Raw genomic sequence first — 13,468 nt, 5'->3', positions numbered from 1 at the left:
GACCCATCTCTAACAATGACCTAATTCGTATTATTCATTTGCCATTTGGTCACTGCTTTGTCATTGAGCAGAAACCTTCGTGGAATTATCATTATCGTTTCATGCTCTCGAATTTGCTTCCTTTTTGTGGTTTTAATTCTGAAAAATATGTGCCAATGTCTATTATACATTAAATTTGATGGGTAATATTGGTGACATGTTTACTGTTCGTGACAAACGTGTGTTTCGTTTCGTTTCGAAGGCAAAGTTTCGTTTCGATTTTGAAACACCAGTGTTTCGAAAATGCCCAGCCCTAATTGCCACCGATACGATACGACTTGAAGAGGTATATTAAGCAAGCATTGTGGTATTCCCCTTCCCATATCCAGTCAAAAATAGGTTTGAATTGGTCAGCTTTCTTTTTAACTCATGTTTACAAAATAACTCACAAATAACCGCAGACTAAATCTTCTGACATAGCACATAGGCTATAGACAGCATTTTTTGAAATACTGTTTAGTCAGGTTGCACTCGCAGGAATTATATTGTTCGGCCATTACATTAATATTTAGTTATCATAGTTTCCTCATTCGACTTTTAGTTTTCTATGAAGAAGCCTATTTTGTTACCAGATATTCCCGACCAAAAAATAGAGAGCCAGTTAACATTTTAGACCAGACAAGTACATTATTAATTGCCTCAGCTACCCGTAACATTAGTCAATTTGATGATGTAACAATATGCCAAAAGATTTTTCTGGTTATTTTTATAACGAACCAAAATCAAATGCGATTTTCTGTCCACCCCCGTGCAAATGCGTCGCGGGCCACAGATAATGAAGCGGCGGGCCACATGTGGCCCACGGGCCTGGAATCGGACCACCCTGTTCTGGATGATGAAGAAAAAAGTAATATATCGAAGTCTATATATATAAGTATCTACATTCATATCACGCTGTCACGAGAATAAATAAATATCAAACGTAACTATAGCGATATGTATATTAATATTTTAGATTAATCCGAATACTTCTTCACGCTTTCAACGCTTAAATTGCGTAAGTTTTTTCACGCGGCCTCCCAGAACTCGACAATTTTTTGAAATACTGTTTAGTCAGGTTGCACTCGCAGGAATTATATTGTTCGGCCATTACATTAATATTTAGTTATCATAGTTTCCTCATTCGACTTTCAGTTTTCTATGAAGAAGCCTATTTTGTTACCAGATATTCCCGACCAAAAAATAGAGAGCCAGTTAACATTTTAGACCAGACAAGTACATTATTAATTGCCTCAGCTACCCGTAACATTAGTCAATTTGATGATGTAACAATATGCCAAAAGATTTTTCTGGTTATTTTTATAACGAACCAAAATCAAATGCGATTTTCTGTCCACCCCCGTGCAAATGCGTCGCGGGCCACAGATAATGAAGCGGCGGGCCACATGTGGCCCACGGGCCTGGAATCGGACCACCCTGTTCTGGATGATGAAGAAAAAAGTAATATATCGAAGTCTATATATATAGGTATCTACATTCATATCACGCTGTCACGAGAATAAATAAATATCAAACGTAACTATAGCGATATGTATATTAATATTTTAGATTAATCCGAATACTTCTTCACGCTTTCAACGCTTAAATTGCGTAAGTTTTTTCACGCGGCCTCCCAGAACTCGACCACAGGAGCAATAAAGGGAAGGCATACTAAAATAACCACGCACAAAAACGTTCAATAGTCATGTCTAACATAGTATAGTTGACTGTTTGATACTGGCATTCATCTCGACCCATTCGTCACGTTATAAAACATAATAGATAAAGAAACGCTAGTATTTAAACACATCAAATTCTCAAGCATTTAACCAATAACACGGAGTGTCCTAAGAACAATTTTATTCTATAGATATTGGGCTGAAGATAGTGGCGATGACAATCTATATTATCGGTGTGTACATAATCAAACAAAAGTAAGCACTAAAAACCTGGTTATAAACGATGTAACTCCAAATCCTTTTCCTCATTGAAATATAGGTTTAAGGTTCAATTCCCTACTATTTACAATTCTATTCGTCCGCGGGAGAAAGGGATTTGGTGTGTATACACTAAGGTCCGTTCAGGAGGTCCAAGTTTTCTAGGCTACTCTCGCAAGTCTTTAAACTAGTTACCAGAATGAAACCTCAGACATAGTCGGGAACATTGTATTTTGGACGCTATACTACTCTAGTTGCCTCATCTAGGTACTGTGTCCACAACGTATTATATATGCACGCATTGTGCTTTCTACTATATCAGGAAGTGCTTAGAACAAACTCTAATTGCCGTGGTGTCATATCATATGACTCAGAGGTATAATGAGAAATGCAGAAAGTGTATATGAATATTTATGTATCGCCAAAATTTACCAACTGAGTCTCATCTTCAATTACAGGTGTAGAGCTACAGTTATTGAGCATTAAATTACGACTACTCGATTAACATCTGATTAGAGTTCACATTTAACAAATTATTCCGTGAAATGTACAATTTGATACAATTCTAACATGTCATCCTCTGTTGAGTTATCTGGAATTTAATGGCACAGTGTTGCTTAATTTAGTAGTTGAGGTTAATGTAATTATGTTTTAGGCTGCAAAAATGCTATTGACGTAAGATCATCTTCACGAATAAAATCATTTGTTTTTACCTAACACATAGGAGTGTGGTGGTACAATCGAGATCTTTTTCACTTAACGTTTTAGAAAACTGTTCGTTCTTTAATTAAATTAGGTTGTTTTTTCAACGCCGCATTGCGTCAACGTTTTTCAGAAACGTTTTAACGGTTGTTCGGGTTTATATAATTACTCAAACTGATGAGTATATTTTTATGTTTCATTCTTATTTTATTTATTTTTTGTTAAAAACGGGCCCAACACGCTGTGAGCTAATGATATATATCTACGTTGCAAATACCATTTATAAATTTTTTTTATTACAATTACAACTGTTATCAAAACTGCAAAATTGATTTTTGATCTTTTCAAATGTCAAACTACTAGCATGTCAAATGATGCATGGAAGCAGACAAAATTATTCCCACAATTTATCCGTATCGTCAGCGTCAACGATGGAAAACTGGTACCAGGTGTAGACGTTGATCGATTGAGTATCCATTGAAAACCATATTCATTATGTTGTTTTGCTATATAACATGCCTATTCAGCTTTGCTCAAATACTACGTTTAATTTATGAGTTTGTCACACAGTTGCATATTCGTAAATAGACGAACCGTAACTTTTCTTGTGCCTCAAATGTATTATAATAACTCAAAAAATTATATATATATATATATCTATATCCCTGTCGAATTCTTGATTGGCGAAATATTTTAAAGACACAAACACGCCAATCAAGCAAAATATGATGGGAAACAAAACATCATAATAGTTTTTCTCTACTTTTATTTTTCTAAAAAGGTGCTAAAATTAGCACCAAACTATTAATCAAAAAGAAAAAAACATTATCGATTTGCTCCAGTTGACTTCAAATGGGAAAGTTTTTATAAAATTCAATGCTTTGAAAAAAACTCAGATACAAAATGACGAATCCTCCAATACCACAGAGACAATGGTTATAATTCCTACTATTTCCTTCAAATAATTCATCAAAAATCATATTTACCTTTTGACACTATCATCAATAAAAGCATGTCTTATCGTACTGCCTAGCTAAAATTACATCAGGTATAAAATGAACGATTTACGAAAGAAAACAATGAAACAAGGAGTAAAAACAATTCAAAGACATATTATCCAAGATAAAAAATCAACTTGATCCCTAGTAAGTCTATTTGCAAAAAGACTTCAGTCATTCGTAAACTTGACTGGTTGTTTATATGGTACAGTATATCGCCAGGTGTCGCTGTTAGTCAGTAACCGTCTGTGGATTATCGTTGGCTTCCAAGTCCCGTTTTCCACTCACAACGTCTTCATAAAGCGGGGTTTCCTCGAGTATTGGATATATGTAAGGCGTTGTTGAAGCTTCAGCTTTAAATGATATATTAATATTTTCAAGGTTTTGAGAAACTTGAATGAACAAAGAGTGCGCATACATTTACTCGTTAAAAAAGATTCTACGATTGTTGATAATTCAGATTAAAAACCATAACTTTAATTAAAGTAATAACAACGCATAACAAAACGCATAAGCAATGTCCAATAAAGTGTAACGTTCAATAAAATACAGCAAAGGGATTCTTTATGCCGGTACCGAAACTGCAGTCTCAAATACATGAATAGTGCATAGTTGTAAAAGTGTTATGTCCGTTAAAATAGTCCTATGTTATTATGCAAAGTTTTACTGATTTGATACCTATTTTATCAGCCATTTCCACTTCTTCGTATTCAGATAATCTGTTCGAATCATCATATTCTGAGGTAGTTATCTCCACCCATCTCTGTAAATATTTGGGTAAACTATTATCACGTAATCCTCAAACAAGTCTAAAGCAATTAGACTTTAACTTATTGTATTATACGAAATATACGACTGACTTAGTATGATTCCAATAAGATGGGGCCTTCTTAGTAATATTTTCACAATTTGACAGCCGTTACAATTGCAAATATCTTTGATTTTAATGAAATGAATTAATAAAACTTACATCTTTCAACGAGCCCTTCGCAACAATGAACCGATATGCTGCATAACCCGGAATCCAAAGCATAGAAGACAATGCCAACATCCATGCAACCACAATCGCCCATGTAGGATATACATAAGTCTTGTTGTAAGTCAACGGTTTATAGTAACTAACACTTAATACAAAAAGAACCTGTAAATAAAGAAAAATAATAAAATATCGACATAAACACAATTTATCCCTTACTCAATTTTAGAACCAATGAAGTGTATTATGTATAGCGAGTGAAGCTAAATATATATAGATAATAATATGAATTACTGTTGTGATTTTCCTTACTTTGAACATCCACAAGAATATATTTAAAAATTCGTTTTAAATCGTAATAGAGTCACATCGTTTTATGCAGTACTAATATAAGAAAGTTATAGTAAAAAAGTAAAACGTCACAAAAACAATATTCCAAATTTTAGTGGTATATATGTTGTTCCAACATACTGAATTTCGTGTTTTCATCGAAGCATAAGAAACTGAAGCAAACACTTTTGGGGCAATGCCAACTAGATATAACCAATGGAAAGCCTACTCTATGTTGTTCTTCATTTAATTTAATAACTTGAACATTTATAATACTTGAACCCACTAAAACACTCGTATATTATTTACTTACTGCAGTTGAAATTGGAGTCAAGATGCACCAACACCACTTGAACCAAGGGAACGGTTTGAAGCCGACCATTTCACAGATGCGACTCCAAAATTTCTTTATGCCAAAAAGCCATGAAATGGATCCGCATTGGAAGAAACTGATAAAAAGCATACACCATCCAGCCGCAGCGTAGTTATCAAAAATATTGAGAACATAGACTCCTCCCTGGAAATAATATCAATGAATCCATTAGAAGTGATGTATTCAGCATATCAAAATATCACTTGCTGTTTCCGAGAGCAAAGTAGGCCTATTAGCCTACTTTTCACATACGAATGAATTGAAATGATGCTCAGTATTTGAGGTAGAAAATTAAATTACAGCGCTTCGACTGCTTCTTACGAAGATAAGCCAGCAAGAGTGTCCCTGTTAAATGACTACCTGTCTAAACTGCCGTATCAGCAAATGGCATCGGACTCACAATGATTATTGAACGATGAAAAGATTTCATAGGGAAAAATGAGCAAACTTTTATTCCTCATAAATCGTAATACATGTCTTACTCATATATAGATTAACCGGACTCAGTTAAAGTGAAAGATCGCTTGTTCGCATTTTCTATTGTGAACTAGTATTTTATAGGATTCTTCGCTTTTATCATTATAATTCAGCATTGTATGTTGACAACAGATGATTTTTGATCATTACAATGGGGCTAATAACAGACATACGGTAGAATAAAGATCTCGATCACCCTTAATCATTTTCATTAACAATAGCATAAATAAACAAATCCTTGAACAAATATCTCTCAAGTTCTAAGGACATCACAATTTACAAAGAGTCCATAATTCAAATCTCGGGACACGCACATTACGGTATAATTTCATTTATAAATACTATCCCAACTCACCTGGGTAATCATGCTGATCCCGAATAAAAATTGAGTAAGAGATAAGATTGCCAAGGCGATTTCTTTTCTCCATGGTTTACGGAAAAATTTTGGTTTGATGTCAACAAAAGCTGTCATGAGAGTTTCTTGTCCGACGAACTGCGAATAAAAGAATGTATGTTGTAGTGTCCCAAGGCTATAGTTCCTTAATTATCTATCGGTAGGGGAAATTAACTCGGTATTTCAAGCATTGTGAGGATCAGCAAAATTCGATAGTGAGACAAATTTGTATATTCTTTGTATATAATTATGTCTAGAATTTTTTTTTTCAATTTGTGGGTACGGATTATTTTGCCCATGTAAAAGATAGCGAACATTATCTCTTTCACGATAATTCAATAAATGTGACAACCAAATTCCCAGTTCCTTCTTTCGACTGAAATATCAATCCAGATATACGTCTACTCTACAGCTCATCCATGTGCCATTGCGTGTGTGATTGAGACACGAATAAATCAGAGAGGATAGTAGAACAAAAATTGTACCGATAGGCTGTTTTAGAAAGTTATTTGTTGGTGATGTTGCGACATACATCACATTTCCCTTCTACTACCGAACTAAGCTTTTTCAAATTTTCAGTTAAAGACAGAATTGTTTCCTAGCAGGCTGTTTTGTTTAAATTTTTCTATATTTTGTCTGACACGTCTATGCAGATTTCAAATGATGACATCATTTTTGCATTGTTGATTGTGAAGCTCACGTGATCGACGAGCGACGTATGCTTAGATAATCTCGCATTTTACCGGCAGTTAGTATTCAGGAACATACTACCTCGCGTCGGCGTTTTTGGGCATGGCTCCCTTTTGTAGACGTGGAATTAGTTGATAAAAGTGGAATTGAGGTCAACAATGTAAAAGTTTTATGTTGATACTTCATTGAATCGTTTCCTACTTTTTAATGAGGAAGATCAAATAAGGGCGATGCCGATAAACAAATTGAAATTTAGTTAAAATCGATTCATTCATTAAAGTCTTTTAACCCTATTTGGCACGGTTGAATTATTTTTGTAAATGCGACTTAATGGTTGTTGATTGATATTACATCAGTCTCATTTGCTTTGACTTGGTAAGTTTCCACAAAAAGCATCCTACATAAAGCACGCCACTAAGTATGGCAGGAGCCAACTACAATGACCAGAAATACCATTCAAATGCAAATTAAATGAATAACCAAATAAGCTGTTGGATTTTACTGTTATTTGTCGTTTAATAAAATACAAATCTCAAGCTAAGACTATACGTGATATCGTTAACAATAGTATAAGCAAATTATTTCGAATGCAAATTTGTTGATATTTACAAGAACAGGATACGTGTACTCAACCAACCTCGCTGTCCAGTCCGAGAAGAAACAACATGAAAAAGAATAAACATCCCCAGAACTGAGGAAGAGGAAGTAGGGTAAGTGCCTTGGGATAGGCAATGAAAGCAAGACCAGGCCCGGATTCCGCCACGTCTGTGATATTGACACCCTGTAAATAAACATAAAACATCGATTCAAGTAATTGCCAACCCATTAACAAACGAAATATATTTTCTATAATTATAAGCAATTCTTCGTTTACCACCATTTAGTGCTAACGCAAGTTTTACATTTGAGTGTAATATAACCCAAACATTCATTTCCTATTGTTTATTTTTCTTTAACCAATTTCAGTGCATACCTGTTCTTTAGCCATGAATCCTAAGACTGAGAAAATGGCAAAACCGGAAACGAAGCTGACACCGCTATTCAAAAAAGCCAAAATAATGCAGTCCCTGTATACACACAAGAGACTTTGGTAAATAAACAGCATATCGAATTCTCGACTAAACAAAATAATTTAGAAGTGGGTATGGCGTTTGAAGCATCGAGGTAATATAATATTCACATTGGCTCACGTTTTCAGAACTTCAGAACAAATTCACAGAGCTGCGGGAGTTACCGCAATCTTTGGCAAATGCTGCGAAGAATAAGTCAACAAGAGACAGCAGGTTTGATTTACAATATGACAATAAAACCCCAAAATACAAATGAACAATCGTCATCGTCAACAGTTGTCAAAATAACCAACAATTACAAAAATGAAATACAATAAAAACAACATTGACCTGTAACTATTGTACTTGTACTTATTATAACTTCCCATTGTGGTGAGCATCCCTTTACACAGAGCGTATGAATAGAAAACTTGAGCCGCGGCGTCTAGCCATACCTTTGGAAGAAGAAATAGAAGCATAATGAAAGATAATAACATAATATTATTATACTGTCTAACAGTCGAGGGTAATGATGACAATTATATCTGGTTTTAAAGGTAGCAAGCAGGCCACGTTATTACAATGAAACTGATATTCAATCTTTGGGGGATTGCCTGTGGAATAAACCGTTTACATCGAGAAAGATTTATAAATTATAGAATACTTCAGTGGCATACTCTTGGCGATTTTAATCAAACTAAGCACACAGAGCCTTGTGAAATCGCAAATGTGATGTGCTATTAACTATTTCCAAGTATGTTGCATTGTCGTTTATTCAAAATAATAAAGTAAGCGTTTCCGCAGTATTAGTACATTTGCTTCTCTAAAGTCCTTTGTAATTCCCCAAACTTTTACAGCCAAGTTTCGAGACAAATGTTGAGCTATGTTGCAGAAAGTATGTATGGTTTTTCAATGCAAAACGTCAATGATGCGATATCAAAATTTGATTTCTGTACATATAGCAGTAGTAACTTTATTTGAATAACATTACGTTGACATAATTCCTACAAATGACAAATGAGGTGTAAAGTTTTATGGCACATAATGTAAATTGGAATGTGTCGGTTGCACGCGAATAAAGAATGTTTCACTTTGTAATATGATATTCATATGTTATAATGTGCTCTATTTTGATATCAAGCAAATATTTGAATATCGGTAATGGGTGGTATAAAAACTATTAAACTACATTTGAACGAACTTTGATCTCTTGTATTTTCAAGCATTTCCTCGATCTCGGGAAATAATAGGCTATAACTTGAAAAATATAATTTCTTCGAATGAGATATAGACGGTGTCGGAAACTTTCCTACCCTTGGTGCATTTCTGAACTACACTAGAACGATCATTAAAGAAATGAATGAACCTTGAAAAGTCAAGTGATTTTCTCATAGTTTTCAGCAGCCAGTTACTTCATTAAATCCAATCAACTTCAGGTTCTTTAGCAAAAGTGCCCTGTTTATAATTAAAATGTTCTCAAGACATACTTGAACGTCCCTGAGCCTGTCAAGATCCGGCTTGAGGTAGAAAATGATTCCGTCTACAGCACCGTCGAGTGTTACTCCTCTCACAAGAAGAACAAGAAGCATCAGAATAGGAAAAGTTGCTGTGAAGTAGACGACCTGAAAATAAAAAATAATGAAAGCGTTTTCAAGTTTTAATATATTTTTAAAGGGCTCTTTAGATATCGGAAATTACTAGACAAATCTGAAAACGCAGTTAAGGACAATTTTGTTTTACTTTACTGTAGACATAAATTGTTTCCTTCAGAACTTCTATCTTAACATTCTTTCCTTTGTGTATTAAGCTAAGCGACGCTATAAGCAATGGGAAACTATTATTTAAATTCAACTAATATGCGCATCTGGTGTGGCCCGTAGATGCACACAAACATTTAAAAGAAATTCTATCTCGGTCATAGCTGCAAACAAAGAAACAAAACTCGGGAGTACAAAGGTATAATAAAGAGAGAAAAAGAGCAGAGCATCGGTCGAGAAGGACGAATTTCGCAATCTAGTAATTGTGATTGTATGCGCCAAGCATTTGGTCACCAAAATCGGTCTCACTATTGGCTACTTTACCTTGCTGGTCCAACCAATCCCTTTCCAGATACAGAAGTATATGATGACCCAAGTTAGCAACAAACATAAAAGCAACTCCCATTGTACTTCTCCGGCATGGTCGATCCCTTTCGACAATCCTAACACACCCCTCCTTGAATTGTGAAAAACATGCAATTACTTTTTTATATAGATTAGGTTTCATATGGCCTGATACATTAGTTAAAATACTTACTTTTAGCATAAGATTACGACATTATCTTAGAAAATTAACAGTAAAAGGCATTCATTGCTTATTGGAATGTCGGCGGTACCGCTGGGCGTTGGGAGTGTTTTTACTCTCACTTACGCCAATGCCGTATAGAGTTTCCATTGGCGGAAAGTATACTGTTACGTTTATATCGCGCATAGATCTCTTTTGTGAATTGGCGTCGCTTTGGAAATTTTATCTCAAAACACAGTGTCGCATTGTACAACGCTTGTTTAAAAAAAAGTTGGTAAACTTAATAAAACTCTTCGATTGCTTTTCGGAAAAGGTCCTGGGACTAAGTCTTACTAATAGCGAATATGTCGGTGGTGCCCAGCAGAAAATTTACTTCTTATGCATTTTAGATTATACTATGGTTTAGTAAGTGAGAATTTTTATCGTTTAGCTTACAATGCCCTGGTGAACAGTAAATCAAGCTGCACTTACTCCCAATATTCCACAACGGAGGATATTTTTTCTGTATCATTTTGAAACGCGTAACCGGTGTCATTGCTCACATTGAGGGCTTTGGCACCGTATACATAACAGCTATTCGTGTTCCAATTGTTGCCGCAAGTCGACCACGGCAGCGTTGACGCCATCGAGGCAAAAAAGTATCTGAGAGACCATGCCAAAATTACCGCGTAGTACACATTCAGGTAGTAATTTATGATGTTTACAGCAGCCCCGATACCTAAATAAAAAATATATCTATTTGAAAGACATATGAAATTAAACGCCAGTAATAAAATTCAAGCATTAACATATCGTCAAGCATGGGAAAGGGCCCATATTTGTCTAAAAAGAAATATACATTTTCATATGGGGAAAATTTTTTATACGATTCATTCAACAATGCAAATATTTCTTACATAATCATTTAACGAAGACATGATGCAAAACCGAATTTTTGTGATATTACCTTTCATCACCGGCACAATCTTCCACGCAAGCGCGCCTCCGCACCGAGAATATTGACCGACAGTCACCTCCAAGAAAAACACCGGTAATGAACCCAGTGCTACAAACAAAACGTAGGGAATAAGAAACGCTCCTGCAAAACAAATGTCGAAAATAAGTTTCAGGTAAACAACAGACGTACTGGTGAACTAACGAAGGTGTTTTTAGCTTGGTGCAAAACATAGGTCATCGATATTCTTAATGAGTTTAGTTGTACTTGAAGGGTGTAAGACATTACCGATTTACCAAGCATAAAAACCATGTTCAGTGCTTCATTTAATGTGAATACATCACTTTAAATCTGGCATTTTTAACCACCATGAAATTATTTGCCTTATAAATAAAATATGGCCAACTTGGGAAAAAAACTTCCAAATAACCTACAACTAACTCCTTGCAAATATTTGAAATAAACTAATTAGCACCAACCTCCACCGTTCTTGAAACAAAGGTAGGGAAATCGCCAGACATTTCCAAGTCCTACGAATCCACCGGCAATAGAGAAAGCAAAATCAACCTTTTTTGACCAAGTGTCCCGTTTTTCTTCGTTCGAATTAGAAGATTTCTTTTCTGGTGGATTCGACATTGCTTCCAAACTGTGGAAAGTATCACGAGTGGAAATTACACTTAACATACCGTCGTTAGATTTCCGCGTATAAGCGGTTCCAACTACTTTAGTTTCTGACATGCCGATAGCAATGCTCAAGTCAAATGAATTGTTTGCAAAAATTCTGCTCTTGTTGGTTCCAATCTTTTTTCGTTAAATTCAACTATTACTTTTTTGGTTGAAACGTGCAACTGGCACAAAACGACTTTAAGATAAAACATCACAAAGAATTACTGTATTTGATCAAGGAGAATACAAATATTAGCTAGTTTGCGGTACTTTGAAAAGTCGCATTGCTGCACTATATACTAAATAATAAAATTTAAAATATAAATTTGGAAAAAAATCCTTAGGCACGTTCAGTCACGCCGCGGCGTGACTCTAATACTTACTGTCGTTGAAAGCATTTATTGGCAAATGTTTGGTATCTGTAAACCCGGTAATTTAAGGGACTTAAAACTTTGAAAATTATTCACAAACTTTGAAAACCATCGAAGAAAACTGACGGCCTCTACCAAGGCAAAGACCGTCGTTTGATGGCGCCTGGAGCTTTACATCTGCTCGGCTAGCTCACCGGGAGTACGTAGTTGTAAAAACATCCATATTTCATTTCCATCAACCTTTCCATTTGATTTTGTCATTTTGATTAAGTTTATCACACTGCCCCTGATACATTCTGCCTTCCTTCTGATCGCTTTTGTAGAGCTTTCAGTTGGTCTTTGCACAATAATTGTATTGGTGGTATGCAGTTGCCGGTTAAATACAACGTTCAAGATACGTCTGCCAGGAAAGAGAAGTACTGCCGTGTGGGTTATTTCATGTGGGCACGAATATTCATAAACCGAATTAAAAAAAAAATCATATTCACCAGTAAGCATTATTTTAGTACCCAGTCCCCCACGTCCTACATTATCCTTATTTCCACAGCATTTTCTTAAAGTTAACAACACATAGCCACTTAAGCGTTCTATCATCAAATGACATACACTTAAAATTCATAACAAACGATTTTATTTGTGCTTGGAGAAATAAGGATTTTGAGGGCGAGAGAGACGAGGAAATTTTTTAGAGCGAAACGACGTAAAACCGTCGTAAATACGTTTAAGAAAGTCCTTGTATGAGCGGCAGTACTCAATCTCACAGCTAGTACTGTAAGTGTTAAAAATAAAAGTAAAGTGACTTACGAAAATAATTCTTCAAACTTCGTCGTTACCGAGTTGACTCTTCAATTATATATTTCAGCTATTTCTTATGTATTCGTATATTTATTGTCTGACAAAGTAAAACAGACTGATATTTAATTCCTTCATTTAGTATAAACCATTTTGGAACTTTCTATTCTGACGTAACAAAGCGGCATTTTGATAAATAAGGTCAAATGAATATGACAAATTTAAAATAATCGATTTGTGCATAGAAAAAACTACAACTAATTTTGAAATACCAACACTAGAATTTTAACATGAGAATATTAACTCGTCCAATCAGCTCCGTTGCTATAAATCAGAGAGCCGGACTTGAAGACGGCGTTAAGGCGTAATCTAATTCCAAAATTACTAAATGTTAAACGCGGACGATTAAATTTAACAAGACGAGAGTAATGTCATATGTATATATAGTTCGCGCAATCCATCAGACCTTATAGACCTA

General features: G+C 35.1%; 1 protein-coding gene across 3 annotated transcripts; it reads right to left on the bottom strand.

The window, feature by feature from the left end:
- Window positions 1–3,406: 3,406 nt before the first annotated feature.
- Window positions 3,407–13,158, bottom strand: LOC120339066 (sodium- and chloride-dependent taurine transporter-like). 3 transcript variants are annotated; one of them, XM_039407114.2, is made up of 15 exons: window positions 13,003–13,152; window positions 12,393–12,598; window positions 11,641–11,807; window positions 11,174–11,305; window positions 10,699–10,945; window positions 10,026–10,158; window positions 9,432–9,566; window positions 8,296–8,399; window positions 7,869–7,962; window positions 7,533–7,676; window positions 6,167–6,304; window positions 5,275–5,478; window positions 4,626–4,796; window positions 4,334–4,418; window positions 3,407–4,008 (listed from the first exon to the last, which is right to left on the bottom strand). In XM_039407114.2, the coding sequence occupies exons 2-15, from the start codon at window positions 12,419–12,421 to the stop codon at window positions 3,887–3,889; spliced, it is 1,905 nt and encodes a 634-aa protein (XP_039263048.2). In that variant the 5' UTR covers window positions 12,422–12,598; window positions 13,003–13,152; the 3' UTR covers window positions 3,407–3,886. The 3 variants fall into 3 exon arrangements, with proteins under 3 accessions (XP_039263048.2, XP_039263049.2, XP_077972089.1); XM_039407115.2 differs by lacking the exon at window positions 12,393–12,598 and having other exon boundaries at window positions 13,003–13,158; XM_078115963.1 differs by lacking the exons at window positions 12,393–12,598; window positions 13,003–13,152 and having other exon boundaries at window positions 11,641–12,382.
- Window positions 13,159–13,468: the final 310 nt, after the last annotated feature.

Source organism: Styela clava, chromosome 9, assembly GCF_964204865.1.
Source record: "Styela clava chromosome 9, kaStyClav1.hap1.2, whole genome shotgun sequence".
Taxonomy (NCBI): Eukaryota; Metazoa; Chordata; class Ascidiacea; order Stolidobranchia; family Styelidae; genus Styela; species Styela clava.
This window is presented reverse-complemented; position numbering and strand designations above follow the sequence as displayed.

What these genes read in the sequence shown, in the direction of transcription:
- LOC120339066 (XM_078115963.1), bottom strand. Translation starts at nt 11,899, where the DNA reads ATGTCAGAAACTAAAGTAGTTGGAACCGCTTATACGCGGAAATCTAAC. An exon ending in ACAGGCTCAGGGACGTTCAA is followed by an intron (nt 8,400 to 9,431) that starts GTATGTCTTGAG and finishes CTTCTTCCAAAG; the next exon opens with GTATGGCTAGACGCCGCGGC. An exon ending in TGACTCCAATTTCAACTGCA is followed by an intron (nt 4,797 to 5,274) that starts GTAAGTAAATAA and finishes CTTTATTTACAG; the next exon opens with GTTCTTTTTGTATTAAGTGT.